Raw genomic sequence first — 27095 nt, forward strand, 5'->3', positions numbered from 1 at the left:
AAAAAAGCCTGCCACATTAAAAACAACTGTCTGCAATTAGATCAAGATCAGAAAAAAAAAAAAGCCTGCACGCAAGAGGCCTTAAAGAGATATTTTAGCTCTTGTTCAAAATATGTAAATACTTTACAGAGCACGATTTAAGCACAGGTTCACTAACTAACCCTACTGAGAGTAACTGGCAAAGTACTAATTAAATATAGTATAGTAACACTGTTTTTGCATTTGCCTTACCTAAATGATATTTGAAGTCATTTTTATGCAGTGTAGTGGTATTTAGGCACTTGATTACAATTACAATTTATTAAACCTACACACTTACATTTTCCATACAATATGTGATGTTGTAAAAGCATTAAGGTAATAGGTTGTGTAACAGTTAAAAGCTGCCAATTGACAATCACTTCATAGGCACATACTCACGCAATATTTCAACATGTAGTACTGTTTGGAAGGTGCATCATTGAAGTGACTATTTGAATTTTTGCATCTTCTCTTCTCAAACAATCTGTAGATGTAGGCCCAACTTTTGGAACGTTCATATAAACAGTATTACAGTCTGGGTAGAGCCCAGTTCCATTTATATTGTTCTCAGGTCTAATGTTAGTGTCCGGGTGCTGTTGAACTAAAGTTATACAAATAGATAGCTAGATTGATAGCTAGTGTTTTTTATTTGCAATGATCTGTCTTTAGTGGCACTTGGGTAGTGCTGAATGTTTGCAAGTCCCGATGCCTAAACAATTCCATAGAAGGCTGATGCAGTGTCTACATTTAGCTGAAACCTGCTTTTTGACGTGCAGATAGGTTGATGTGAGCAACAATTTCACTGTAATATATACAGTATCTCACAAAAGTGATTACACCCCTGACAATTTTGTAAATATTTTATTATATCTTTTCATGCGCCAACACTCAAGAAATGACACTTTGCTACAATGTAAAGTAGCGAGTGTACAGCTTGTATAACAGTGTAAATTTGCTGTCCCCTCAAAATAACTCAACACACAGCCAATAAGGTCTATACTGCTGGCAACAAAAGTGAGTACACCCCTAAGTGAAAATGTCCAAATTGGGCCCAATTAGCCATTTTCCCTCCCTGATGCCATGTGAATCGTTAGTGTTGTAAGGTCTCAGGTGTGAATGGGGAGTAGGTGTGTTACATTTGGTGTTATCGCTCTCACTCGCTCATACTGGGCACTGGAAGTTCAACATGGCACCTCATGGCAAAGAACTCTCTGAGGGTCTGAAAAAAAGAATTGTTGCTCTACATAAAGATGACCTAAGCTATAAAAAGATTGCCAAGACCCTGAAACTGAGCTGCAACATGGTGCCCAAGACAATACAGCGATTTAACAGGACAGGTTCCACTCCAAAGAAGTTGAGTGCACATGCTCAGCGTCACATCCAGAGGCTGACTTTGGGAAATAGAAGTAGGAGTGCTGCCAGCATTGCTGTGGAGGTTGAAGGGGTGGGGGTAGCCTGTCAGTTCTCAGACCATACGACCATTCCATAAGGAAGCATCATCTAAAGATGATGCACAAAAAAGCCCACAAACAGTTTTCTGAAGACAAGCAGACTAAGGACATGGATTAGTGGAACCATGTCCTGTGGTCTGATGAGACCAAGATAAACTTATTTGGTTCAGATGGTGTCAAGCGTGTGTGGCGGCATCCAGGTGAGGAGTACAAAGACAAGTGTGTCTTGCCTACAGTCAAGCATGGCGATGGGAATGTCTTGATCTGGGGCTGCATGAATGCTGCTGGCACTGGGGAGCTACAGTTCATTGAGGGAACTGTGAATGCCAACATGTACTGTGACATACTGAAGCAGAGCATGATCCCCTCCCTTCAGAGACTGGGCTGCGGGGAAGTATTCCAACATGAAAACGACCCCAAACACACCTCCAAGGCAACCACTGCCTTGTTAAAGAAACTGAGGGTAAAGGTGATGGACTGGCCAAGCATGTCTGCAGACCTAAACCCTATTGAGCATCTGTGGGGCATCCTCAAATGGAAGGTGTAGAAGCTCAAGGTCTCTAACATCCACCAGCTCTGTGATGTTGTCATGGAGGAGTGGAAGAGGACTCCACTGGCAAGCTGTGGAGCTCTAGTGAACTCCATGCCCAAGAGGGTGAAGGCAGTGCTAAAAAATAATGGCGGCCATACAAAATATTGACACTTTGGGTGAATTTGGACATTTTCACTTAGGGGTGTACTCAGTTTTGTTACTAGAGGTTTAGACATTAATGGCTGCATGCAGTTATTTTGAGGGGACAGCAAATTTACAGTGTCATACAAGCTGTACACTCCCTACTTTACATTGTAGCAAAGTGTAATTTCTTACGTGTTATCACATGAAAAGATATAATAAAATATTTACAAAAATGTGAGGGGTGTACTCACTTCCAACATAACAGTGCTTCACTCTGTCCTACCAGTGTTCATAGGTTTAAAATCTAGCAAGTATATCTAAAAGTTTAATAAATCCAACAAGAAAAAGTTAAATAGACTATCCCAACACCTACGGTGCACATACCATATGTTAAGAATCCAGAAAGTAAAAATGCATTTTTATGTGCCATGAGTTTGTCTCAGACTGTTGTATAAAACGTTTAATAGGATTCCTGCCATAATTACTAGAAAGAAACTTGTTTTTATTAAATTATATCTGCCAGAAAAATGCCAACTGGAGTGCAATTGGATTTTTTTTTAGTTGAGTTGTAACTTCTAACTTAAGGAATTGCTAACATTTAGGTGTTTAAATAACCAGAGTCATCTTTCCTGGAATGACTTATAAATTACAGAAATTCTCTACTATAAAGGTACAGAGGTAAGGTTACATAATTTAATATGTCAACGCCTTACCTCAGCTATTATGAACAATAATACTGATACATTTTTTGCAAATATACACTATTTAAATTGTAGCATTGGAATATTTACCGTAGATGACATGCAAAATGGATGATTTTTTCCCTTAGTGGAAAGTTCTATAGCCTGTGAGGCGCAGAACCAAGCCTCCGACTCTAGTGCATATATTTATTTTAGGCAGAACCTCTGCAGCTCAGGAACATTTTATAACCTGCAAAAAATATGGTCACTGAGACTTAAACGAGCATTCTCTATCTTGCAATGAACTGTGTCTGCAAAAAGAGCCTAAAAAAAGAGCTTAAAGCTGGCATGAAATCTTCTACGCAGTCCATATGAATATTTTGCATTCTAAAGTGTACTTTGTTTCTTTTCTGCAAGAACATTCTATAACTGGTAATAAATGGAATCCCTATTGTTAAACAGGTTCTACAGATAATAAGGGTGAGTTCTAAAGTTTGCATGAAAGAGTGAGGTCTCATGTATCAATGTGCGTTTACCAAGAGTTATTTTATCTTACACACCAATTAGATTGTTGATCATTGGAAAGTCCAGTTCTTATTAGAACACATTATATCACTGTATATGTACTTCAGGATATAGAAGAAGCAGACCAGCTGTGCATAGTGGTGTGTTATACTTCCCTCCATGCAGAGTTTTGCAATTGCACACATGTTTCTGTTGTCAGGAAATCTAATGCAACTTCCAAGGCAGCTTTACTGTGGGATTATCTATTTAGACATGTTGTGCTTTTGTGAAGTTTTCACAGCACACAATCACAATAAAGTATTGGTGCATGTTAAAATGCCAGTCTAAATGCACAGAATAGACAATTTAGGACTTAATCTTAAAAATTAACTCAGAAAAAGTGTTCATAGACAGTTTGTCAAATCTCTGCCAGTAAAATAAGACATCCATGGAGTTGCATAGCAGGGGTGCACAACCTGTGGATCATCACTCCAAATTAAGTTATTGAATTTGTCTTCAGATACCACGATTGTCAGGTACCTTAAAGCAGAGTTCCACCCACAAGTGGCACCTTTCAGTGGGGAAGGGGGAACGAATACCTGTTTTTGACAGGTCCCTGTCCCCACTTCCGGGAAACGGATGAAGAGAAATGCAAATCCTTTGGTAAAACAGCTCAACTATTGTATTTGTTTATGAAGCTGTTTGCCTGGAGTTCAGCTTTAAATATCTCTGGACAAATATATAAACCCCCCTTTTTGTTAATTGTAATATTGCTTACATAGTTACAAAAAATGTTGTCCTCTAATTAATCTGTTATAATTACCTGAAATCTGCCTTTATATTGACATGCCACACACCAGATGTTAGCTGAAATCAGCCCTGCATTGGAAATGTCTGTCCTACAAGGTGATGAGATGGAAGCAGTGGATGGAAGATCGAGTTTGCAAAGGGAGAAAGCTTACTGTCGGTGCCACCAGTGTGGTGATGTTTGAGTAGCTCAAATAGCAAAAAGAATGCTGTGTAATATTTTGTCTTCCTTTTGATACTATATAGCACCACAAGATCAAAAGAGTCTATGCCCTCCTGCACAAGTCTCCTAGAAGGTAAACAATTCCTATACAATATATAGGTTTCAGTTGCGTATTTAAGTGCTTGGCCTATGATGCCCTTCAAAAACAGGTTGGACACCCGTGTTCTACTCCCTTCAAATATATAATGTCTCTGCCTCTAACGATAATTTTCTATAGTCTGAAAGGCCCAGTCTCTGCTTCTCACAGGAACAGACCGTAGACACAAACTGTTCCATGTGTATTACATTTTTATTGGTAGAGCAGTAGCATACATATTTGTAGTATGTTGCTAACTCCTCTATAAATGGGAGGGGTATGGACATACAATTTAATGGTGTATACTTTGTTACAGATAGAAAAGAACAAAACAAAACCCAGAAACTATGCACGTACAACACTATACAGTAAATACAGACAAATTCAGAAACAAGGCTTAATGCTGTCTTGCAGTCTGACTTTTTGGAGACACAGAATGTTGCTATTTTGCTGGTATTATGAGACTGGGCAAGGTACAGAGTAAAAATGTATCAAATTGGTTTTGGAGCTCGCCAACTATAATGAAAAAGTAGCTCTGCCATTATTTTTTAACTTTTGCCTCCTGGGAAAAATAATATTAAATATAAAGGCAATGAGAATTTGTTATAAAAACAAGTGCTGAAGAAACTGGAGGTGGTGCCCATCATGGCAACTAAATTAGTTTAGCTATTGGTTTTCAATTAAACCAGATCATAGATGTACTAGTGTTGTAGAACAACATAGACTAGTTCGGAGCAAATGAGAAACAGCAACTTTACTGGGAGACTGCTGAAGTCAAACTGGAAATATGGGAGGCTTGAAAAGTGTGTCCAAATGGCTTTGTGGCGGCTGGTGCTCAATATTTTGGGGGGGGGGCAGCAGACTAATGCCTACCTCCCCACGGGAGGCGGACAGGAAGGCGGTGATCCCCCCCCACGCAGGAGATGGGCGGGTATGAGGTGATTACCCCCCCATGGGAGACAGACGGGAATGCAGCGATTGGCAGGAGATGGACAGGAAGGCGGCCCACAACTGGATGGGCTCTGTGCCCTGAGCCCACCCTTTTTTTAAGTCAATTAGTGCCTCAGGCTCTAATAATGTGCTTCAAGAAAAAAAAACCCCACTGAAATCCATGCATCCAGCATGTAGATTAGGGGAGCGTGCCCTTTTGGACAGGCCACCAGAAGGCACTGTGTAATAGGCAGCGATGTTAGATTGCCATTCGTGCTAGAGAGTTGACATGCAAACTGGGTGAAGGAGTAATTTGCCTGGGAGTCTGATCATTTCTGAATGATCTGGTCTCCTTAGATAAATATAGTAAATAGTGCAATACAATCTATGTATGAACATACTTGTAGATTTCTTACTAAATTCCCTGGGAATCCTGAAATCCGGGGGCCTTCATTTATGTCAATTATGTGCTCTGGCCACTTCCTTTTACACCTGTCTACTTGTCTGTGTGAAGACACTGGACCAATAAAGTGATGCCGGAGACAAATTCAGTAGTTCATATTGAGATATGCATAAATGTATGTCTAAAATTTCCAAGTTGGTGTTGGAAGTAATTTGAAGGTATGCGCAGGTACCTCCAGGTGCCTACAGTTCATTTATATTACAATAGGAGGCAAGTACAACCTAACAGCAAATTTAGAAAGCAGATATCTAATCTGGTTTCATTGGGCAACTTCACCATATTTCTTTTGCACTGGTTTTAAAACAACACAATAGTAAAACAGACAACTTTGGGTTCAGTTTTCAATGGACAACAAGGAATGAGGCATTCCATTAAACTGAATTCTGCAGAGTCAAAAGTGGGATGAACTGTGATAGTGAAAACTCCATTCAGTAGAACTTGCCAATTAAAAATAAGACAACTTAGAAATAAGAATGAAAAAACACTGCTAAAAAAGTCTGAAAATACATTCTCTGCTATAAAATTTTTTCAAATGTCTCGATCATTGTTTTAAATCAAAGTGAATGTTGACAGCACGGTGACACTGCATACAATAGTGAGAGGTTTCATAACTGTTATGTGAATACACAAGACGCACACCTAGTTTCCATGTGTTTACAAATCTCATGTATATATATATATTTATATATATTTATATATGCATATAAAAAGGTAGATAATGAAAATTCACAGTTCTTACAGCCATTAAAGTGTCAGAGGATGTGTGTGTGCATGTGGATCTATGGTCAGTTCTATTACAAACTGCAGGTTTTCCCTAAGCTAGCTCAATTACCTGAAACGCAATCGCATAATACTGATCTGTATCATAATTATCTTTTAACATAAGAATAATTTATTCTTTGTACAAGCAAACTAAGACAGGTAAAGAAAAAAATGTCTATGGTTATTGGCACATTTAATTGTAGATTGTTTTTTTCTTTTATTTTTAGGAAAATACTGTAACTTTTTTATATATTTTCTTTTCCAACAACCTACTGTATGTCAAGTGAAAATGCTAGTGAGTCGATATTGCTAGAATTGGAGAAGAAAAAAAAGAAATATTTGTTCTTTCTTCAAGTACAATTATTTAAGGTACTAATGTGTACACGCACGCAGTATATTAATAAGATACTAGATATCTGTGTACACTCACGCAGTATAGCTAGGATTATTAGATATATAGTATTATGAACCACTCTAGAGGTTTTGCTTATTTATAATGCAGCAACTAGGCTGTTCTTTTTGCTATTTCTATCATTGAATAATAAATAACGGTCAGTCTCCCTAAAACCTTCATGATAGCATGAAAACCTCCTCATTAGCATAAAAAATATGTATGCTTTGTATGTTAAGGAGGTGGAGTTCTACTAATCCTAACTCCCCGCTGGAAGTTCTACTAAAAGGATACCTCTAAACTATTGTGCTAATACCACTGTGTTTAGGTTTCGTGCTTGTGGACGTAGAAGGAATTTGCTGAGTGTGATGGTGCTGTGCATGCTGGGAATGTGCTGAATGTCCAGAGTGTGAATGGCTAGAGTGGGGGTGCTGTGCATGAGGGTGTTGGATGTAAGCTGCGTGCGAAGCATGCTGTCCATGTGGGTGGTACTGATGTGGCTGGATGTGCTGGGGAGGGTGGTAATGATGGTGGTGGTGATACGGTGGTGGGTTCTGCTGCATGTGGCAATACTGTGCATGCACTTGTGCCTGTGTTTGCCCCTCGGCTTGTCCTGCATGATGACTTGCTGGATGTTGTTGGTGTGAAATCAAAGTGGGGTGCTGCTGCTGGGGTGGTCCAGACAGGTGGCCTTGGGAAGATGGCTTCCCCCTCTTACTGCCAAACAGAGAACCTAAGAGGGAGGAAGAGTTAGGTATACTTTGACGAGAGGCACATTCCCGAGTTGAGGTGGCTCGTCTGCGCATGTGAGGGCTGCTAATGATGGACCCCTGAAAAGGAAGCATAAAAAAAAAATTACAAAATATACGACTAGCCTTTTTAAATTACAAGCTAAATCACCCACCGCTAGAACCAACTACACACCTACATCTAACACAAACCCACTAGGTGTCACTTGTCTGTCAAACTTGCCATCAACAGCTCTGGTTGTGCACTTAACCAGCTGTTACAGTCATACTTTTAACATCTGAGCTGCAAATAATTTTGCGGCTATCTACTTTTTGATTAGCCTTGCTTTGGGTCTAGTCCTACAAAAGCTACGTCTAGGCCTGGGCTTAAAGGGACAGTCATTAGGCAGTCATGGGACACAAGTTACCAGAGGCAAACACACAGAGATAGGCGGCTGAACACATGATCAGTGTAAATTAATGGTTTCAAGATGAATGAAATCTCATGAAATCCACATTGAATTACTTTTTTAAGTGAGGTTTATCTGTCTAGCTAAGAACAATCTCTGCGTCTTGGTAAATACAGGTATTTAACTAACAGATTTATAACAAACATCATCAAACTGACATATAGGCATAAGACAGTCAAGAGCTGCGTTAGAAGTATAAGATAGTGAAGGGAGAGTGTTAGCAGCCAGCTGAGTGGTGCAGAGCCACTGTGAGGAGGAAGCAGACAGTCATGTGTGGTGGAGACATGCTACAAGGAGCCAATAGGAGTATTACATAGAGCCACAAGCAGCAGTCGTGTCCCCACAGAATCATAAAAGGTTGGTTTGTCTCGTTTGGAAGATACAGAGTGAGAATCCCAGGCATGCAATATCTGAGGCAAGCAGAATACAGAGGAACAAAAAAGTGTTCAAGTGAAAGGAAAGGTATCAAATGCATATCACATCCAGCTAGGCATCCTACTTACTTCCATATTGCTGTCTAGCGATCCTGCACTGCTGCGCCGCCCACGCTTGCCTGCCCAGGACATGCAATACCATAGATTAGACATCGACACAACAGCTGGGAAACACAAGCCTTCCCCTGACTGACAGCCTGCTCATTTACTCTCTAAAGTAAGGCAACTTGATACATCTGCTGTCCTCTTAATGCCTGTGGAATGTCTTCATATTTCACCAGAGTTTCAGTGCTACAAGACCTATTACTCCACAAGTGGTGTTATAGGCATGCTGGTTTCTCCAGCAGTTGGGGGTTCCCAGTTCCCAGCATGCTTTGCCAACTAGCATACTCACAGAAGGATTATTGACACAGCATAACGGAAACAGACATTTAACAGCCAGTGGGAAAGCGCAGTATACCTAAACTCCACTCAGTGGTAAACCATAGGTCAAATGGTCTTGTGGAATAAAACCATCTAGTAAATATGATCTTCCAGAATAACTCACTGGAATGAAGTTGGCTAAAGATGTGGTGTTCCTGACCTCTCCTCAGTCTAAAAAAACTATTTACATTAACTTTGTTACATGAAATGAAAAGGCCACATCTTTTTCTCTAAAATGTCAAACATTTAGTTTACTCACATGGGTTCTTTATATAATGATTAGACATTTAACCACTATAAATAGTGTTAAGTCTGAAATATCTTTTCAGATTGGAGTAGATAAACTCAAAAGGTGAGAAAATAAGAAATTTACACAAATTCTAGCAGAGTATGAGAAATGGAACATCTGCTTGTGATCTAATATCTCTACATCAGCGGAATAAGAGCTAGGAGCACAATCCAGAGCCTGGGCTATGGGTAATGCGGCTAAACTAGCATTGCCAACACAAAGTAGCTTACTTGCATGGGTTTTGCCGTTTCTGAGCAAGAAATTAAAGGCTGCAAAATGACACTGGATGATTAGTGATGCAATGAATGGAAATGAAACATCTCTTTTTTCATATACATTATGTTTTAGTTTTTATTACACCTACTGCAGGGTGTTCTTTTTATTTATCTAGTTAAGAGGTCTCTGGTTGGCTGAATCACTCTGACTGTACATTTCTTGGGATCTCCAGAGGAGAGTTCTCTCCAGCAGAGTTCCTGACACTGCTACTTTGTCCTGAAGCTTCACTACTCATGCTGCATTATCCATAACACGAATAAAAAATGCAACGAGGAGAACAAGACCCTAAACTATGGCAATACTATGTGGGGTGATATGGGATTTTGCCAAAGAACCCGCAAAAGATTAACAAAAAAACCCAAAAAGGCAAATTAGCCCAAAGCTGCAATACTACTTTTGTGTTTATTGACCTTTTAACTAGGCCATAGTTTTAAATTGATGAAATTTGAATATGTGTTTATATGTAAAAGCGACTGTAAGCGCCACATGGAAAAGTGCTTCTGTTCCTTTTAACAACCAATGACAGTATTACTTAAATTCTCTGTTATGCACTTTAAAACTTACATTCTGAACAGATGACACACACAATTTAAGACATGTTTTTTAAAATAAGAACTAAGGGTTATTTTTAACATAATTATTGACTTGCCAAAACCTGTACTAAAATGAGCAAACATTCTTTGAGATTGTCCAAATTTCTCAGGACAAATACATTCTACAAATAGACTTCCTTCTGATTTCTTATTTTCGGCAAGCACAATTGCACAAATTTGAGAGACAACAGGTAATAATTGTCAATGTCTCTATGATAATGTGACTGAGGCACTATTTTTCTAGCTATGCACATGCCTGGATACAGGTCCTTCAATGAGACTACAGATATACAGTAAGTAACTACAGGTATATACGGAATTACAGATATATATATACATATATATATATATATATTGATATATATATATATATTGATATATATATATATTGATATATATATATATTGATATATATATATATATATATATATATATATATATATATATATATATATATATTGATATATATATTGATATAGTAAGTGATATATCCCAATCTAAAAATGTGCTAAATGTACTAAAATAATATACTTTGAGAATGTTAATGAAATACTTATGTTGTGTTATTATAAAAATGTTATAATCATTCTATATTTTTCCTATAGCACACTTAGCAGTATTAAGTCCAACTTTTGGTGAATTCTAAATAGGCATTCTTAAAATGATCATCATATTGTAAGTACAAAAATTCCTAACACAACTAACAATTAATATTACAAAGATATCACTAAAACAAAGCTTTGCTGTGTGTAGGCAATAAGAGTTATGCCGCATACACACGACCGGTTTTCCTATCAGAATAAACTCAGAAGGTTTTTCCGGCGGAGTTCCGCTGAAACTGTCGTGCGTACACGCGATCACACCAAAGTCCGATCCTTAACAATGCAGTGACGTACAACACGTACTACGGCACTAGAAAAAGGAAGTTCAATAGCCAGGAACAATAGCCTCCATCTCGTACTTGCTTCAGAGCATGCGTGTTTTTTGGTCTGCTGGAACAGCATACAGATGAGCGGTTTTCCCGATAGGAATTGGTTCCATCGGAAATATTTAAAACATGTTCTATTTCTAGGTCCATCAGAATTTTTCAGAAAAAAAAGTCAGATAGGGCATATACATGATCAGAATATACGATGAAAAGATTCTGTCGGCCTTTTTCTGTTGGACATTCCGCACGTGTGTACGCTGCATTACATAGGCTACTTCCACACTGAGGCATTTTACAGGCATTTGTGCGCTAAAAATAGCACCTGTAAACTGCCTCTTCTGCAGCCCCAATGTGAAAGCCCAAGTGCTTTCACACTGGGGCGGTGCGCTTGCAGGATGGAAAAAAAAAAGTCCTGCAAGCTGCATCTTTGGGGTGGTGCGGGAGCGGTGTATACACTGCTCCTTAACTGCCCCTGCCATTGAAACCAATCGGCAGCGCTGCTGAAGTGCCTGCAAAGCACCAGTGTGAAAGTAGCCTTAATGTGAGCATTCAACAAAAATTGTGATTCCTTATGTGCCCTGTGTATTAAAACCAGGAGATTATGATCACCCAAAATCATTTTGTAAACACTGATTTGCTGACTGAAGCATGACCACAAATATGCAATGTCTCCCACAAGGCATATTACCCCTTGGATGTACCTGAAGGTGTACAAGGGGGTAATCAGGGGCTGCATTCAAGAAGGCTGATCACTAATTGTTCCTCTATCAAAAATGGTATCGGGTACTTTATTCATCTGTAAATTCAGACTTTCCTACATCCATTTTCCTGACCACGAAAGAGGGTTTCAAATATGCAGATTGAACATTCAATGAAAGAAAGGGCATTTTCCACACTCTAATTCAGGGCATCCTTACAGAAAAGTAGGGCAGTTTTAATGAAGTACTGTACCAAAGTTATCTGTTCACCAATCTGAATGCATAAAAAGCTAATCTTGCACCATAGCCAAATAAAAAAAAAATCAAATGGAGAAATGTGGACATTATCACCATTTGGAGGCGTCACTAAATGGCCGATTTGTTGCTGAAGCATTATATTGGGCCAACTTGCAGCAAACTCCATTTCTCCTACATTTATCAGGCATCAGCTAAAAATGTCAAAGACCTGAATGTCTCCATATAAGAAGCTAGATACAGTGGGTATAGAAAATAATTACCCCCCTTTAAAATAATCACATTTTGTTGCTTTGCAGCCTAAAATGAAGACATAGACAGACACAGTTTTTTGTTTTATCCAGCTGTATTTAAAAACAGAAACACTGAGTTGGAAAAAGGATCAAGTCCATCTAGTTCAAACAATAAATAAAAATAAATAAATAAATCATACAATCCTGTATACGCAATCCTTCATCCACAGTTGATCCAAAGGAAGGCGAAAAACTCAAGCAAAGTATGATCCAATTTGCTACAGCTCCTTCCTAATCCCCCCGAGAGGCAAGCAGATTTTCCCTGGATCAACTTTTCCTATAAATGTCAGTACCCAGTTATATGATGTACATTAAGGAAAGAATTCAGGCCTTTTTTAACCAGTTGCCGACCGCCGCACGCCGATGTACGTCGGCAGAATGGCACGGGCAGGCATAAGGGCTTACATGTACGTCCCTTGCCTCCCGCGGGTCGGGGGCCCGATCGGGCCCCCGCCCGGTGCCTGCGGCGGTCGGTTTTCGTCCGGGAGCGATCCGGGACGAGGGGGCGGCCATTCATTCATGGCCACCCCCTCGCGATCGCTCCCGACGAATAGAAATCCCCCGTGACATCACAGGAGAGGAAGTGATGTATTCTCTCCTCCGTGTCGGTATTTTTCGTTCCGACACGGAGGAGAGCGGATCGGTGAGTTGCACCAACACTCTACACACACAGTAGAACATGCCAGGCACACTCACACCCCCCCTTTACCCCCCGATCACCCCCCCAATTACCCCTGCCCCCCAGTCACAGTGACACCAATGTAATTTTTTTTTTTTTTGCATTGGTGTCATTTGTGACTGTAATAACTGTTAGGGCAGTTAGACTTAGCCCCCTTTAATTCTAATGTACCCCCCTAACCCCCCCAATAAAGGTTTAACCCCGTAATCACCCCCCGTCGCCAGTGTCACTAAGGCTGGGTTCACATTGCAGCGGTTTATGAGAACGAATGTGATTCGCACCGCACTGCAGTGCAAATCACATCCGATCTCTGTGCGATTCGAGTTCAGCCATTCGCCGCACCCGCCGCACCCGCCGCACCCGCCGCAAATTCGCACGGGACCCTTTTTTTGGCCCGCAGCAGAATCGGATCACATGGGTGTTCACACCACGCGATCCGAGTTTGCAGATCGCACTGCGATATGCGAACTGATCTGGGGGTGTCAGTAACATTTCACTGACACTCCCAGCAGTTCGCATAGGGCAGTGTGAACTGCCGCCGGGAGGCATGCGATGCGGGAACCCGCCGCGGATTCGCTGCGTTTCCGCATCGCTCCAGTGTGAACCCAGCCTAATAAGCGATCATTTTTCTGATCGCCGTATTAGTGTCACAGGTGACGCTAGTTAGGCAGGTAGGTATTTAGGTTCGCCGCAGCTTTTTATAGCGCCAGGGACCCCCATATACTACCGCATAAAGCCCCCTGATTGCCCCCTAGTTAACCCTTTCACCAGTGATCACCATATAACTGTTACAGGTGACGCTGGTTGGTTAGTTATTTTTTTATAGTTTCAGGGCACCCGCCATTTATTACCTAATAAAGGTTTATCCCCCTGATCACCCGGCGGGTGTCATTTGTGACTAATAACTGTTAGGGCAGTTAGGGTTAGCCACCTTTAGTTCTAAGGTACCCCCCTAACCCCCCCAATAAAGGTTTAACCCCGTGATCAACCCCCGTCGCCAGTGTCACTAAGGCTGGGTTCACATTGCAGCGGTTTATGAGAACGGATGTGATTCGCACCGCACTGCAGTGCAAATCACATCCGATCTCTGTGCGATTCGAGTTCAGCCATTCGCCGCACCCGCCGCACCCGCCACACCCGGCGCACCCGCCGCAAATTCGCACGGGACCCTTTTTTTGGCCCGCAGCAGAATCGGATCGCATGGGTGTTCACACCATGCGATCCGAGTTTGCAGATCGCACTGCGATATGCGAACTGATCTGGGGGTGTCAGTAACATTTCACTGACACTCCCAGCAGTTCGCATAGGGCAGTGTGAACTGCCGCCGGGAGGCATGCGATGCGGGAACCCGCCGCGCATTCGCGGCGTTCCCGCATCGCTCCAGTGTGAACCCAGCCTAATAAGCGATCGTTTTTCTGATCGCTGTATTAGTGTCACAGGTGACGCTAGTTAGGCAGGTAGGTATTTAGGTTCGCTGCAGCTTTTTATAGCGCCAGGGACCCCCATATACTACCGCATAAAGCCCCCTGATTGCCCCCTAGTTAACCCTTTCACCAGTGATCACCATATAACTGTTACAGATGACGCTGGTTGGTTAGTTATTTTTTTATAGTTTCAGGGCACCCGCCATTTATTACCTAGTCTCACTAGTGTACCCCTAAATTTAGGGGTGTCTACTTTCCAAAATGGGGTCATTTGGGGGGGGTTTGTGCCATCTTGGCATTTTATGGCCTTCAAAACTGTAACGCCCTTAGAAAGCCTGAAGGCGGTGCTTGGTTTTCGGGGCCCCGTACGCGGCTAGGCTCCCAAAAAGCCCCACATATGTGGTATCCCCGTACTCAGGAGAAGCAGCAGAATTTATTTTGGGGTGTCATTTCACATATGCCCATGGCATGCGTGAGCAATATATCATTTAGTGACAACTTTGTGAAAAAAAAAAAAAAAAAAAAAAAGTTTGTAATTTTCCCGCAACTTGTGGCAAAATATAAAATATTCCATGGACTCAACATGCCTCTCAGCAAATAGCTTGGGGTGTCTACTTTCTAAAATGGGGTCATTTGTGGGGGTTTTGTGCCATCTTGGCATTTTAAGGCCTTCAAAACTGTAATAGGTAGTGAGAAGTGAACTCAAAAATTTACGCCCTTAGAAAGCCTGAAGGCGGTGCTTGGTTTTCGGGGCCCCGTACGCGGCTAGGCTCCCAAAAAGTCCCACATATGTGGTATCCCCGTACTCAGGAGAAGCAGCAGAATTTATTTTGGGGTGTCATTTCACATATGCCCATGGCATGCATGAGCAATATATCATTTAGTGACAACTTTGTGAAAAAAAAAAAAAAGTTTGTAATTTTCCCGCAACTTGTGGCAAAATATAAAATATTCCATGAACTCAACATGCCTCTCAGCAAATAGCTTGGGGTGTCTACTTTCTAAAATGGGGTCATTTGTGGGGGTTTTGTGCCATCTTGGTATTTTATGGCCTTCAAAACTGTAATAGGTAGTGAGAAGTGAACTCAAAAATTTACGCCCTTAGAAAGCCTGAAGGCGGTGCTTGGTTTTCGGGGCCCCGTACGCGGCTAGGCTCCCAAAAAGTCCCACATATGTGGTATCCCCGTACTCAGGAGAAGCAGCAGAATTTATTTTGGGGTGTCATTTCACATACGCCCATAGCATGTGTGAGCAATATATCATTTAGTGACAACTTTGTGTAAAAAAAAAAAAAAAAAAATTTTTTGTCATTATTCAATCGCTTGAGGCAAAAAAATAAAATATTCAATGGGCTCAACATGCCTCTTATCAATTTCCTTAGGGGGTCTACTTTCCAAAATGGGGTCATTTGGGGGGGTTTTGTACTGCCCTGCCATTTTAGCACCTCAAGAAATGAGATAGGCAGTCGTAAACTAAAAGCTGCGTAAATTCCAGAAAACGTACCTTAGTTTGTAGATGTGACAACTTTTGCGCAAACCAATAAATATACAATTATTGACTTTTTTTTTACCAAAGACATGTGGCTGAATACATTTTGGCCTAAATGTATGACTAAAATTGAGTTTATTGGATTTTTCTAATAACAAAAAGTAGAAAATATCATTTTTTTTCAAAATTTGCGGTCTTTTTACGTTTATATCGCAAAAAAAAATAAAAATCGCAGAGGCAATCAAATACCATCAAAAGAAAGCTCTATTTGTGGGAAGAAAAGGACGCAAATTTTGTTTGGGTACAACATTGCATGACCGCGCAATTACCAGTTAAAGCAGCGCAGTGCCAAAGTGTAAAAAGACCTCTGGTCATTTACCAGCAAAATGGTCCGGTCTGAAAGTGGTTAAAGCAATCTACTAAGCTGGCCAGAACCACCTCTGGAGGGAGTCTATTCCACATTTTCACAGCTCTTACTGTGAAGAAACCTTTCCGTATTTGGAGATTAAATCTTTTTTCCTCTAGACATAAAGCGTGCCCCCTTGACCTCTGTGAAGACCTTAAGAGAAACTGCCGCCTGCTCACATAATTTGTATAAAAACATCTTTGCGATTCTGAAGCTTCCCTCCAACCACTTTGCATATTATTTTATACATACTGTGATTCTGTAAAAATCTCCCTCCACTAAGTCTGGCTGCATCCATTTTAATTGTGGGCAGCTGAAGCTGCTGCCTGTTCAATTCCTGGATTTACACAGACACACACAGGCACACCTCCAGCCCTGCAGCTTCCATTGGCCTTCTTATGACTCACCCCCTCCCCCCTCCCTTCTTGGCAAACTCTCACAACAGTGAAAGAGGGAGCTGTGCATGATATCATAAGCCCAGACGAAAAACAGGAAGTGGGCTGTATAAGGTTTTCAAGGATACATGAAGTGGGACTTTTAAGGTGCCAATTAAAAAAACAATATATATATATATATATTTTTTTTTTAATATATTTTATTGGATTAACAATATTTAAAAATGACATTCATTAATCAATTGTATAAATTTAATACAGCATTGCAACATGTTTTGATCTAAAGGAGCTTCTTTATAGTGCTGCATGAAGTTTAATAAAGCAAAGAGAATACATGATATTAACATCATTGATAACAATAGAATTGTTGCAATATAATTACAGTAATTAATTTACATATGAATTATTATCAGGCCGAGAAGAAAACCTACCAATCTAAAATCAAGTCTTGAGATGATCAAATAAATCTTCCAAAATCTGGGTTAAGACCAAATGTTGCAACCATAGGGAGAGAAGGCTTCTTTAAAACTATATAAAGGAATTATTTTAGATACCGTTAGGTACAGTAACACTAATATTTAATATAGACATAACTAATTTGTCCAAATGTAAGAAATTACCTTAGTCATCTGGATATATCAAATCCGACCAATGAATTTCCTCATTTCAAAAGAAATGAAGTCAAAAGATGCTGGAATTAATGAGAGCCAATCAGCAGTTGGATTTTTCCTGAATAACAGGAAGCTGCCCGCATTAAAAGGGAAAAATATTCTGCAGTGGGAAATCTCACTGTTTGTATATTATTATTATTATTATACAGGTTTTATATAGCGCCAACAATTTGCTCAGCGCTTTAGAACATGAGGGCAGACATTACAGTTACATTACAATTTGGCACAAGATGAATCAGAGGGCCCTGCTCGTTAGAGCTTACAATCTAAAAAGGAAGGGGCAATTGATACAAAAGGTAATAGCTGTGGGGTGATGAGCTGATGGAGGAAGTAAAACAGTGTTAGTTAGAAGCAGGATAGGCTTCTTTGAAGAGAAGGGTTTTCAGGGATCGTCTAAAGATGGGTAGATTAGGGGACAGTCGCACAGATTGGGGTAGGGAGTTCCAAAGGATGGGAGAAGCTCTGGAGAAATCCTGGAGGTGACAAGGGAGCTAGAGAGCAGGAGGTCTTGGGATGACCGAAGAGAGCGGCTTGGTTGGTATTTTGGGACTAGGTTAGTGATGTAACTAGGGGCAGAGTTATGGATGGCTTTGTAAATTATTGTTAGTACTTTGAATTTTATTCGTTGGGTGAGTGGAAGCCAGTGCAGGGATTGGCAGAGAGGGGTGGAGGACACTGAATGGCTGGTAATGTGGATGAGTCTGACAGCGGCATTCATTATGGACTGAAGGGGGGATAGTCTATGTAAAGGTAATCCAACGAGGAGGGAGTTGCAGTAGTCGAGGCGAGAGATGACCAGGGAGTGAATTAGAAGCTTGGTGGTGTCATTAGTTAAAAAGGGGCGTATTCTGGAAATGTTGCGGAGGCTAAAGTGGCATGATTTGGACAGGGCTTGTGTGTGGGCCTGAAAGGACAGTTCGGAGTCTAAGGTTACCCCTAGCACCCTGGCATGTGGGGACGGACTGATAGATGTGCCATTGATCTTGACAGAGAAGTCAGGCGAAGGGGCACGTAAGGGGGAGGAAATAATATAATATAATAATAATAGCATATATTTAGAGGCTCAGAGATAGCCTTTCAGTGAATCAGTCCTATAAAGGAAAATCAAAAATGGAGTTGTATATGATGTGTATATTATATAAGTAATTCATTCATAAGGCACAAGTAAACAAAAAACTAATCAGCAATCAGGGCCAAACATACACTGTAAACTCCTGTCCGGTGCTGACAAATGTAGCCTCCTCAAACTGACAACAGTGGCTCACTTGTCCATATGTTAGTCCCTATAGCTAAACGGTAAATTTTTCTGTACTTACGAGTCCAGGATTAGAAGCAGAAAGAAGTAGTCAGGAGGGAGAGAAGAGGCTAACAACTTCTCTCACATAACCTCCGTCAGAAGTAATTGTGAAATGCCAGGTGTTCTTTCTCCCCGTCCCGCCGGCATCTGACGTCATCATCAGGGTTCAGACGTATTGGCGGTGTCACTGCGCAAGCATGGATCCAAGACAGCGGATGTGACAACATATGCTCGTCGTGAAAACGCACACCACTATCTTGGAAAATCCTCTGCCCATTTGACACAATGGGGGACTGATCGAAAGAACTTTGGCCCGCCCCTCAGAGTCACAGGGAAGGAAGGGAAAGAAAAAATACAGAGTATAGAGTACTATCCGATCATCACGGTTGTAGCATTTCCCCATAGGCCGGCACCAAATGACATCTAGGGCTCAAATTCCAATGAAGGTGATAGGTCAAGAACCCTGTGAACAAGTGCCTGGGGTGTCCATGTAGTTGCTAAAGTCAGAACTCCATAATGTAGACTCACTTTACATGTCCTTTTTTTACAGGTAGATGGGACTCCATATAGGGTCCAATCCCTGATTTATTAAATTCAGGAATTTTCGTCTGGGCCTGAAATGTACAAAAAAATATAAAATTAAAAGCAGTACAGGAGTCAATATATTTGAAATAGTATTTGAAATGGCACCAATTATTTTGATAGCTTTGTTAGCATAGATGGATAAAAATCCATCTATTGGGATGGATTGAGCAAGGCGAACCAAAGTGGAGTTTAGAGGGCTAAGTAATTTACAAAAATGGCTTATAACTGAAGGCATCATTTAATCCTGGGGGTTTCAAAGCTGACAGGCTGTGAATCCAGCGAGCTTCCTGCTGGAGCAAGAGCCTGTTATTATCCCCTCCTCTTTCATTTAGTGGCAAATATTCGAGCGTAAAAAAGTGCATTTTCGACAAATTAAATTTATGGAATAAACCCATGTGTCTACTAATGGGTGTCTCCATTCTTGATCTAGAAACCAAAGAAACATGATCACGTATACAATGGAAAAATGGTCTTTTCGTCTTTCCCACATAAAATGCTCCACAGTCACATAGCATAATGTGCACCACTCCTATGGATTGACAATTGGCTAAAAGTCTAGGTTTAAATATATGTCCATGGGGTAGTGCGAGTTCCTGGGCTTCATGAATAAATCTTCAGAAATTGCACTTTCCACAAGGGAATGTTCCCTTGATTTTGTTCTTATTTGTTGTTTTAGATTGATAATAGCTGTGAACCAGATCATCTCTCGTTTACCTTGATCTTCTAAAGGTTATCTTGGGGTAGGTTTTTAGATGTTTTGATGCTTTCTCATCGGCCATTAAACGATACCAATATTTTTTCATTATCTCACAAATTTGTTTATGTTGACCTGAGAAGCGGTAATCAGTCTTACCCCAACTCCTGTTTCTTTGGGTTTTTTTTTACCATGAATCAAATGCATCCTGTTTTGATTTTTGGCTTGACCATAGGCCTTTTTAAGAAATTTTTTTCTGTATCCTCTTCCTTGAAGGCGTAGCTGTAACGCTTTTTTGCCTCCTTTTCAAAATCCATATCTCTGTGGCGGTTCCTCCTTATCCTCAAATATTGACTTAAAGGAATGCTCATCACCAATGGAGTGGGGTGAGAGCTATCTGCATGCAGGATAGAATTTCCCGCAGAGGACTTCAGGAATAGTGTAGATCCAAGACTGCCATCTTCACTCACAAATAGTGCTATCCAAAAAGGTCATGGTTTCCTGATGAAAATCCAATGTAAATTTTAGATTAAACTCCTTTAGTTTGAGGGTTTCAAAAAAGATGAACAATTCGTTTTGTGTTCCTGTCCATATAAAGAAAATGTCATCAATAAAAGGCCAAATTTTAGTCCCCATCGCCACCCCTTACACCTGGAGGTAGTGGGAGCCACCAAAGAGAAAAACATTATTCGTCAATATGAAATGGAGAAGCTCAAGAATGAATCTGTTATATGGTCCAGATGTTCTCTCACGTTCTGAAATTAAGCCCTCCATAACACCAACCCCCATATCATGGGGCATGGAGTTGTAGAGGGCCTCCACATCTATTGCCACCAAAAAGGCCCCTTCAGGGCTATGCATCCCATCTAAAGTTTTTAAAAGATCCATGGTGTCTCATGTATGAGATTAATGCCTCCACATGGGGGCAGAGATAATCATCCACCACTTTACTAGCAGCCTCTGTGAGGCATCCATTACCAGAGATGATGGGTTGCCCCAGGGGGTGGATCATGTTCTTGTGACTCTTAGGCAGAGCATAAAGCGTGGGTGTTTTTGGAAATTTGTTGTTTAAGAACGCCTAAGTACTTGGGCTGTATAAGGTATTTACTGGCAGAATTTTTTTTTTTAATTTTCAAAGTTAACCCAACAAGGGCAGAAGATTTAATAGACTGAAAGATGAAAAAAATTACTGAAATTCCACTTCACAGTGAATAACTCAACACCAAGTTCCCTATATGGACCCCTTATATATTTGTACATGTTGATCACATCCCCCCCTTAATCTCCTCTTCTCAAGAGAGAATAAATTCAGTTCCTCTAATCTTTCCTCATAGCCAAGTTCCTCCATGCCTCTTATCAGTTTGGTTGCCCTTCTCTGCATTTTCTCCAGTTCCCCTATATCCTTTTTGAGAACTGGTGCCCAAAACTGAACTGAATATTCCAGATGAGATCTTACTAATTATTTGTACAGGGGCAAAATTATATCTCTCTCTCTGGAGTCCATACCTCTCTTAATACAAGAAAGGACTTTGCTTGCTTGGGAAACCGCAGCTTGGCATTGCATTATTGAGCTTATGGTCTACCAAAACCCCAAGATCCTTCTCCACTATGGATTCCCCCAGCTGTACTCCTTCTAATATGTCTGATACATGCATATCCTTAGCCCCCTTACTATAACTTAACATTTATCAACATTAAACCTCATCTGCCACATAGTCGCCCAATTAGTGCACATTGAGGTCAGCTTGTAAATTGGAGACATCCTGTAAGGATGTTATCCCACTGCATAGCTTAGTGTCATCTGCAAAGACTGAAATGGTACTTTTAATCCCAAACCCTATATCATTTATAAAGGTAATAAAAAGTAAGGGTCTCAGCACTGAACCTTGGTGTACACCACTAATAACCTTAGACCATTCAGAGTAAGAATCATTGATTGATTGTGACTGAATTTTTGGAATGCTTGACTGCTCCAACCGTAAGTTCACCTAAGTACCCACCATCATCTAAGGTTCATAGCTGTAAGATGTGCATTGAATTGTTTTGATATTTTGTCTGGCTAGTAGGGCAAATAAACTGGTAGTGAATAGTAGAGTCAGATAACAGAAAATGTAAGGAATTAGATTATGGTCTTAATTATTATAAAGAGTCTGTTGTTTTGCTTCCAACAGCCAAAAGTACTTGTAGCCTTAAACAGTCTAATGCTCGCCAAAATGTAACATCTGTAGCGGCTTATATTACTATGCAGACTGTCTCGAAAATACAGTAAAACCTTGGTTTGACAGTAACTTGGTTTGAGAGTGTTTTGCAAGACCAGCAAAGTTTTTAACATAAATGACAAGTAGCGTCATGTCACAACTGAGTATAAAAGAAAAGAGAGGCACCTCTAAGTGCAACAATATGGTTACATTTAATGAAGGCACAACATTTAGCAACTCACATGGTTGATGATTAAAAGAGGCACATCTAAGTATGCAGGAATCCGGGGTAAAGGTGTCCACATAAACCATCCTCCTCACCGCCATCGACGTCATCCCTTTCACTCTGCGAACCACGAGGGGTTCAGGCCTCGCTTTCAAATCGCTCTACTGCAGTGTAGTCTTTCCGGTCACGATTGCTGACTGACATCGGTGAGAGCCAGTGTTGCGGAGGATGGTCTATGTGGACAGCTTTACCCCGGATGCCTGCATACTAATGCCCCGTATACACAATGAGATTATCAGACGAATCATCGTCCGTTTTTTTGTCGAATCGGATGAATTTACTAAACTCACGAAAATTCTCGGATGACAGAATAAAAATTCGGAAGTTATGTCACGTGTTGTAATGTATTTGCATTGCATTATCGAACAACAGCTGTACTGATTAAATGAAAATCATACGATTTGGCATCGTACAAAAAAAAATTTCCGTGCATGTCCGATAGAATAATATCGGATGAACTGTCCTGATTGGCTCTCGAAAGCTCTGTACTAACGATCCGATTATCGTACGATCGATTCGAATGCGGAATTTTTTGTATGGGGCTTTAGATGTGCCTCTTTAATCATCAACCATGCGAGTTGCCAAATGTAACCATATTGCTACACTTAGAGGCGCCTCTCTTCTCTTTTATACTCTGTAGCTCCTGATGGATTTTGCTTCTAATCCTCTTGTGAAGGCTTCCATTTGTGGATGGACATTTTATGGTTATATAACCTGATCACATTGCTATAATCTTTTTATATGGACTATAAACTGAAGGACCTATGAATAAATAGTTGTGGAACAAATCATTTGAGTTTTTATTATTTCTTATGGGGGAAATTTGCTTTGATATACGTGCTTTGGATTACAAGCATGTTTCTGGAACAAATTATGCTTGCAATCCAAGGTTTTACTGTAGATATTTGCAGAGCACAACTCAAAGAGGAATAATTCTTATATTATATATATTAAGCTATTTATGGCCGCTTCTAATAAACTTGCGTATAGACTGGCTTTGGGAGTGAGACCTGGAGACAGAGATCTCTGAGGAAAACTGGAACGCTGGGGCATTTTGAACATTCGGCCGATTAAGGCTAGTTAAAAGGTGGTCTCCCAATCATATCTAGTCCAAACCAGGCTAATCTAAGATGTATCCTAAAGGTCTCTTCACAATGCTTTTGAAGGCTGCAGTCAAGAAGTTCAATGCTACATACATGGTAGGCCTGCTTTAAAGTGATACCAAAGTCTTGTTTTTTCTCCTTTAAAAATAACAAACATGTCATACTTACCTGCATGTAATGGTTTTTGCACAGAGCAGCCTCCTCTTCACGGGTCCCTCTTTGGTACTCCTGGCTCCTCCCTCCTGTTGAGGTCCCCAGCAACTTATTATGGGGGTACCCAAGCCACGGTTCCGTGTGTCCATTCAGACACGGAGCCGCAGCCTGGCCCCGCCTCCTCTCTCCCCTCTTCGGTTCACTGACTTTGACAGCAGCGGGAGCCAATGGCTGCTGTCCCAGTCAATGAGGAGGGAGAGTCTGGACAGGCGAGTTGCTGGTTTGAGATGGGGCACAGGTAAGTGTTAGGGGGGCTGCTGCACAGAGAAGGTTTTTTTTTTATCTTAAGGCATAGGATGCATTAAGATAAAAAAACCTTCTGCCTTTAGAACCACTTTAAGGTTAGGAGATTCTGGACGCGAGTAAGTGCCTTCATATTTTCTGTGACTATGGTAAATATCCCTAAGAGACCTCAGTTGGCTCTTCTAATTGAAACAGTGGAGGATGTTCCCAAACATACGCAATCATTCATCTTCTATATGTTCTTGGCAGAAAAGATAGCCACTGTGTGAAAATCCCCAGAAATTGATCTTTCTCTTATGAAAAGGAAATGTACCGGTATGTGGATAATGTTAAATGAGTATTTTTAAAGACAAACAGGCTAAATTAGAGAAGATTTGGGATCCATGGCTTTGCTACCTGGAGCGGGGTCTTGCCAGACTTTCTGTTTTGCATAAGGTATGGTGCAGCGTAAGAACAGGTACATTAAAAATACAATGATAAATGAAGTATTAAAAAAAAAATTAAATGTAACTTACCTGTTCTTGCGCTGCACCTTACCTTATGCATTTTACTTGGATTATGTGATGATCTTTTTGTGCTAGCTGCATTTGTTTTTAGGTAATTTAGGAATTATTTGCGCTGATTGCTTTATTTGTAAAGACTTTTTGTTTTGCCTTCTTCTTGTTTTCCCTTATTTCTTTCTTTTTCTTTGACTCTTATCTTTAGTAGACATGTGCACACTGAAATATTTTGTTTCGGAATTTCTTTTTGTCCGAAAAATACATTTAGTTACTCCCAAAATGTGTTTTTTTTTTTATTTTGTTTTTCGTTAAAAATTGCATTTGTCCAAAAATCCAAATTAATTAAGGTCGAATCTGTCATTGAAGGCTTATGGTCTCTGTCGAATGTTCAAAGAAGATTCGACGGAGCAGCTAAACTGTATGACTCCATATAGTTTAGTTGCTCTGTCGAATCTTCTTACAACTTTCGACAGACACCATAAGCCAAAGATTTGACGTTTGTATGTTTTTCACTGCTTTGTCGAATCTTTGTCATTCATGTTGAATGTATATAGTTCAAACAGAAAATGGACAGGTAACAAGATAGGGTATATAGAATCTATATAGAATCTCAATCTATAATATAGAATCTATAATAATAAATCCTCCCCCCCCAACAACACAGGCAGCCTCTGAGGCTATCACAACACTAGCAACACTAGTATCACTATCAGGTTCACCACACTAACACAAAAGCAGCAGATTATTAGGAAAAAGTTAAGTTGAACTGTAGCTTGCTTCACTGCTGTACTTATGCTTAATTGCTAAATAATTTAGGTTCTCTGACATACGGACCAGCTAAAATTGATTGTCTTCTGAAATGATTCAGTGGTGTGTCTCTCTCTGTTAGCAATCGTATGTGTGTACTTAGTTCTAGCTATTTTACTGCTCCTCCTCTTTGGTTACAATCAGCCAATAACATTCATCATCATCATTTTTATTTTACTTCCCCCACCCAATTCCAGCAACAATCTTTTCTCTCTATGTCGAATCTTTTATCTCTATGTAGAATAATCCTGAACTAATAGAGTTAAGGTTAGGCACATTCGACCACAGGTTCGATAGACACAGATTGTTATTGTCAGCGTCATGTCGAATCTCCTATCTATATAGAACTGTTGTCAAAACGAAAATGAAAATAAAGCTTTTTTTTATGACGGATCTTTCGTTTTTCGGATTCTGCACTTTCGTTATTGTTTGTTAAAACGACGACGAAAATACCTGAAATTCGAACAAAAACGCATTCGGACGAAAACGAATGCGCATGTCTAATCTTTAGCTCGGTGCTATTCTGGTTGCCTGCTTGACATACACCTGTACCGTTTGAAGGGCAATGGTTCTATGTGAAGTACGGCTTGAAGTCTGAGGACAGGCTAAGGCCTGTCTGGATACAACGGAAATTTTGATAACAGTGGGCAGTGTGTGCAGTCTATTCATATGCAATATATGGACTTGATGCTTTCTATTTTGGTAAATATGATAACTTTGTTTCTTCTAAACGGTTATCCATACCTCTCTCCCCTTTTCTCTTGCTTTTCCCTGGCCCTAACCTTTCCCTGCTATGTCAATTGCTTTGTATTTACTTGACTGACCCTGTTGTGGGATCAGCAGTCATCTGTATTGTATCCGCATGCATATGGTTCTATTGTCCAGTTCAGGACTATGTTCAATTGCTTTGATACCTATATGTATGCTTTTTTTTGGGGAAAATGCTTTTTTTTGGGAAAATTATTTTTAGTTGTTTTGCACATACAACAATACAAAACAAGTTACATCACAAACATGACAACAGTTAGTCACTGGCACAGCTAGATAAACAAAGACATATATGAAAAAAAAAAACCTCATATCCCCCCACCCCCTCCGAGTTGCAACACCTCCAAACTTATACTCAGATGAGACTTGGAAAATCATCCCAAAATGTTGAAGCTCGACTATACCAACGCAATAGTAGCAAACTAATGTTGACCCCCTATAAGGGGGTGCAATAAAGCATCACATGAAATCACATTAACAGTAGCATGAGATGTCACCTAGGCCACAACCACAAGAGTTGCTGCTGAGACCAGGTATCAAACCAGGACAGGCTCATGTAAGAGCAGAGCTATTGGAAATTCAACTATGCCATACCTTTTCAAATTTTTAAGGACAGCCTCTCCTCTCCTCTATATAAGTAGGTAGCTTTATAGAGAAGCAATGTCTTGTTCATGAAGGCTTTCCAAAAAGTTAGGGAAGGGGCCACAACCACAAGAGTTGCTGCTGAGACCAGGTATCAAACCAGGACAGGCTCATGTAAGAGCAGAGCTATTGGAAATTCAACTATGCCATACCTTTTCAAATTTTTAAGGACAGCCTCTCCTCTCCTCTATATAAGTAGGTAGCTTTATAGAGGAGCAATGTCTTGTTCATGAAGGCTTTCCAAAAAGTTAGGGAAAGGGCCTCTGCCTTTTTTGCTTTAAAAGCATACAACAAAGTAACTGTAATGCCCTGTACACATGGTCGT

The 27095-nt window shown here is 40.4% G+C and overlaps 1 protein-coding gene across 14 annotated transcripts in view; it reads right to left on the reverse strand.

Annotated features, from left to right (window-relative positions):
* The window catches only part of IQSEC1 (IQ motif and Sec7 domain ArfGEF 1), a 1458014-nt gene that overhangs the window by 2035 nt on the left and 1428884 nt on the right, over nt 1-27095 (reverse strand). For 11 of the 14 annotated variants that reach the window (XM_077452165.1, XM_077452166.1, XM_077452169.1 and 8 more), the window contains 2 exons: nt 8686-8735; nt 9-7814 (listed from right to left, as the gene is read on the reverse strand). In XM_077452165.1, the coding sequence (XP_077308291.1) occupies nt 7281-7814; nt 8686-8735 (584 nt within the window). In that variant the 3' untranslated portion in view covers nt 9-7280. Of the gene's footprint in view, nt 1-8; nt 7815-8685; nt 8736-17194; nt 17292-17338; nt 19346-27095 lie in introns of those variants that run through there. The other 3 variants (XM_077452176.1, XM_077452179.1, XM_077452177.1) reach the window with 3 other exon arrangements.

Source organism: Lithobates pipiens, unplaced genomic scaffold, assembly GCF_037356315.1.
Source record: "Lithobates pipiens isolate NorthernLeopardFrog02 unplaced genomic scaffold, aLitPip1_a1.2 Scaffold_23, whole genome shotgun sequence".
In the NCBI taxonomy this organism is placed as follows: Eukaryota; Metazoa; Chordata; class Amphibia; order Anura; family Ranidae; genus Lithobates; species Lithobates pipiens.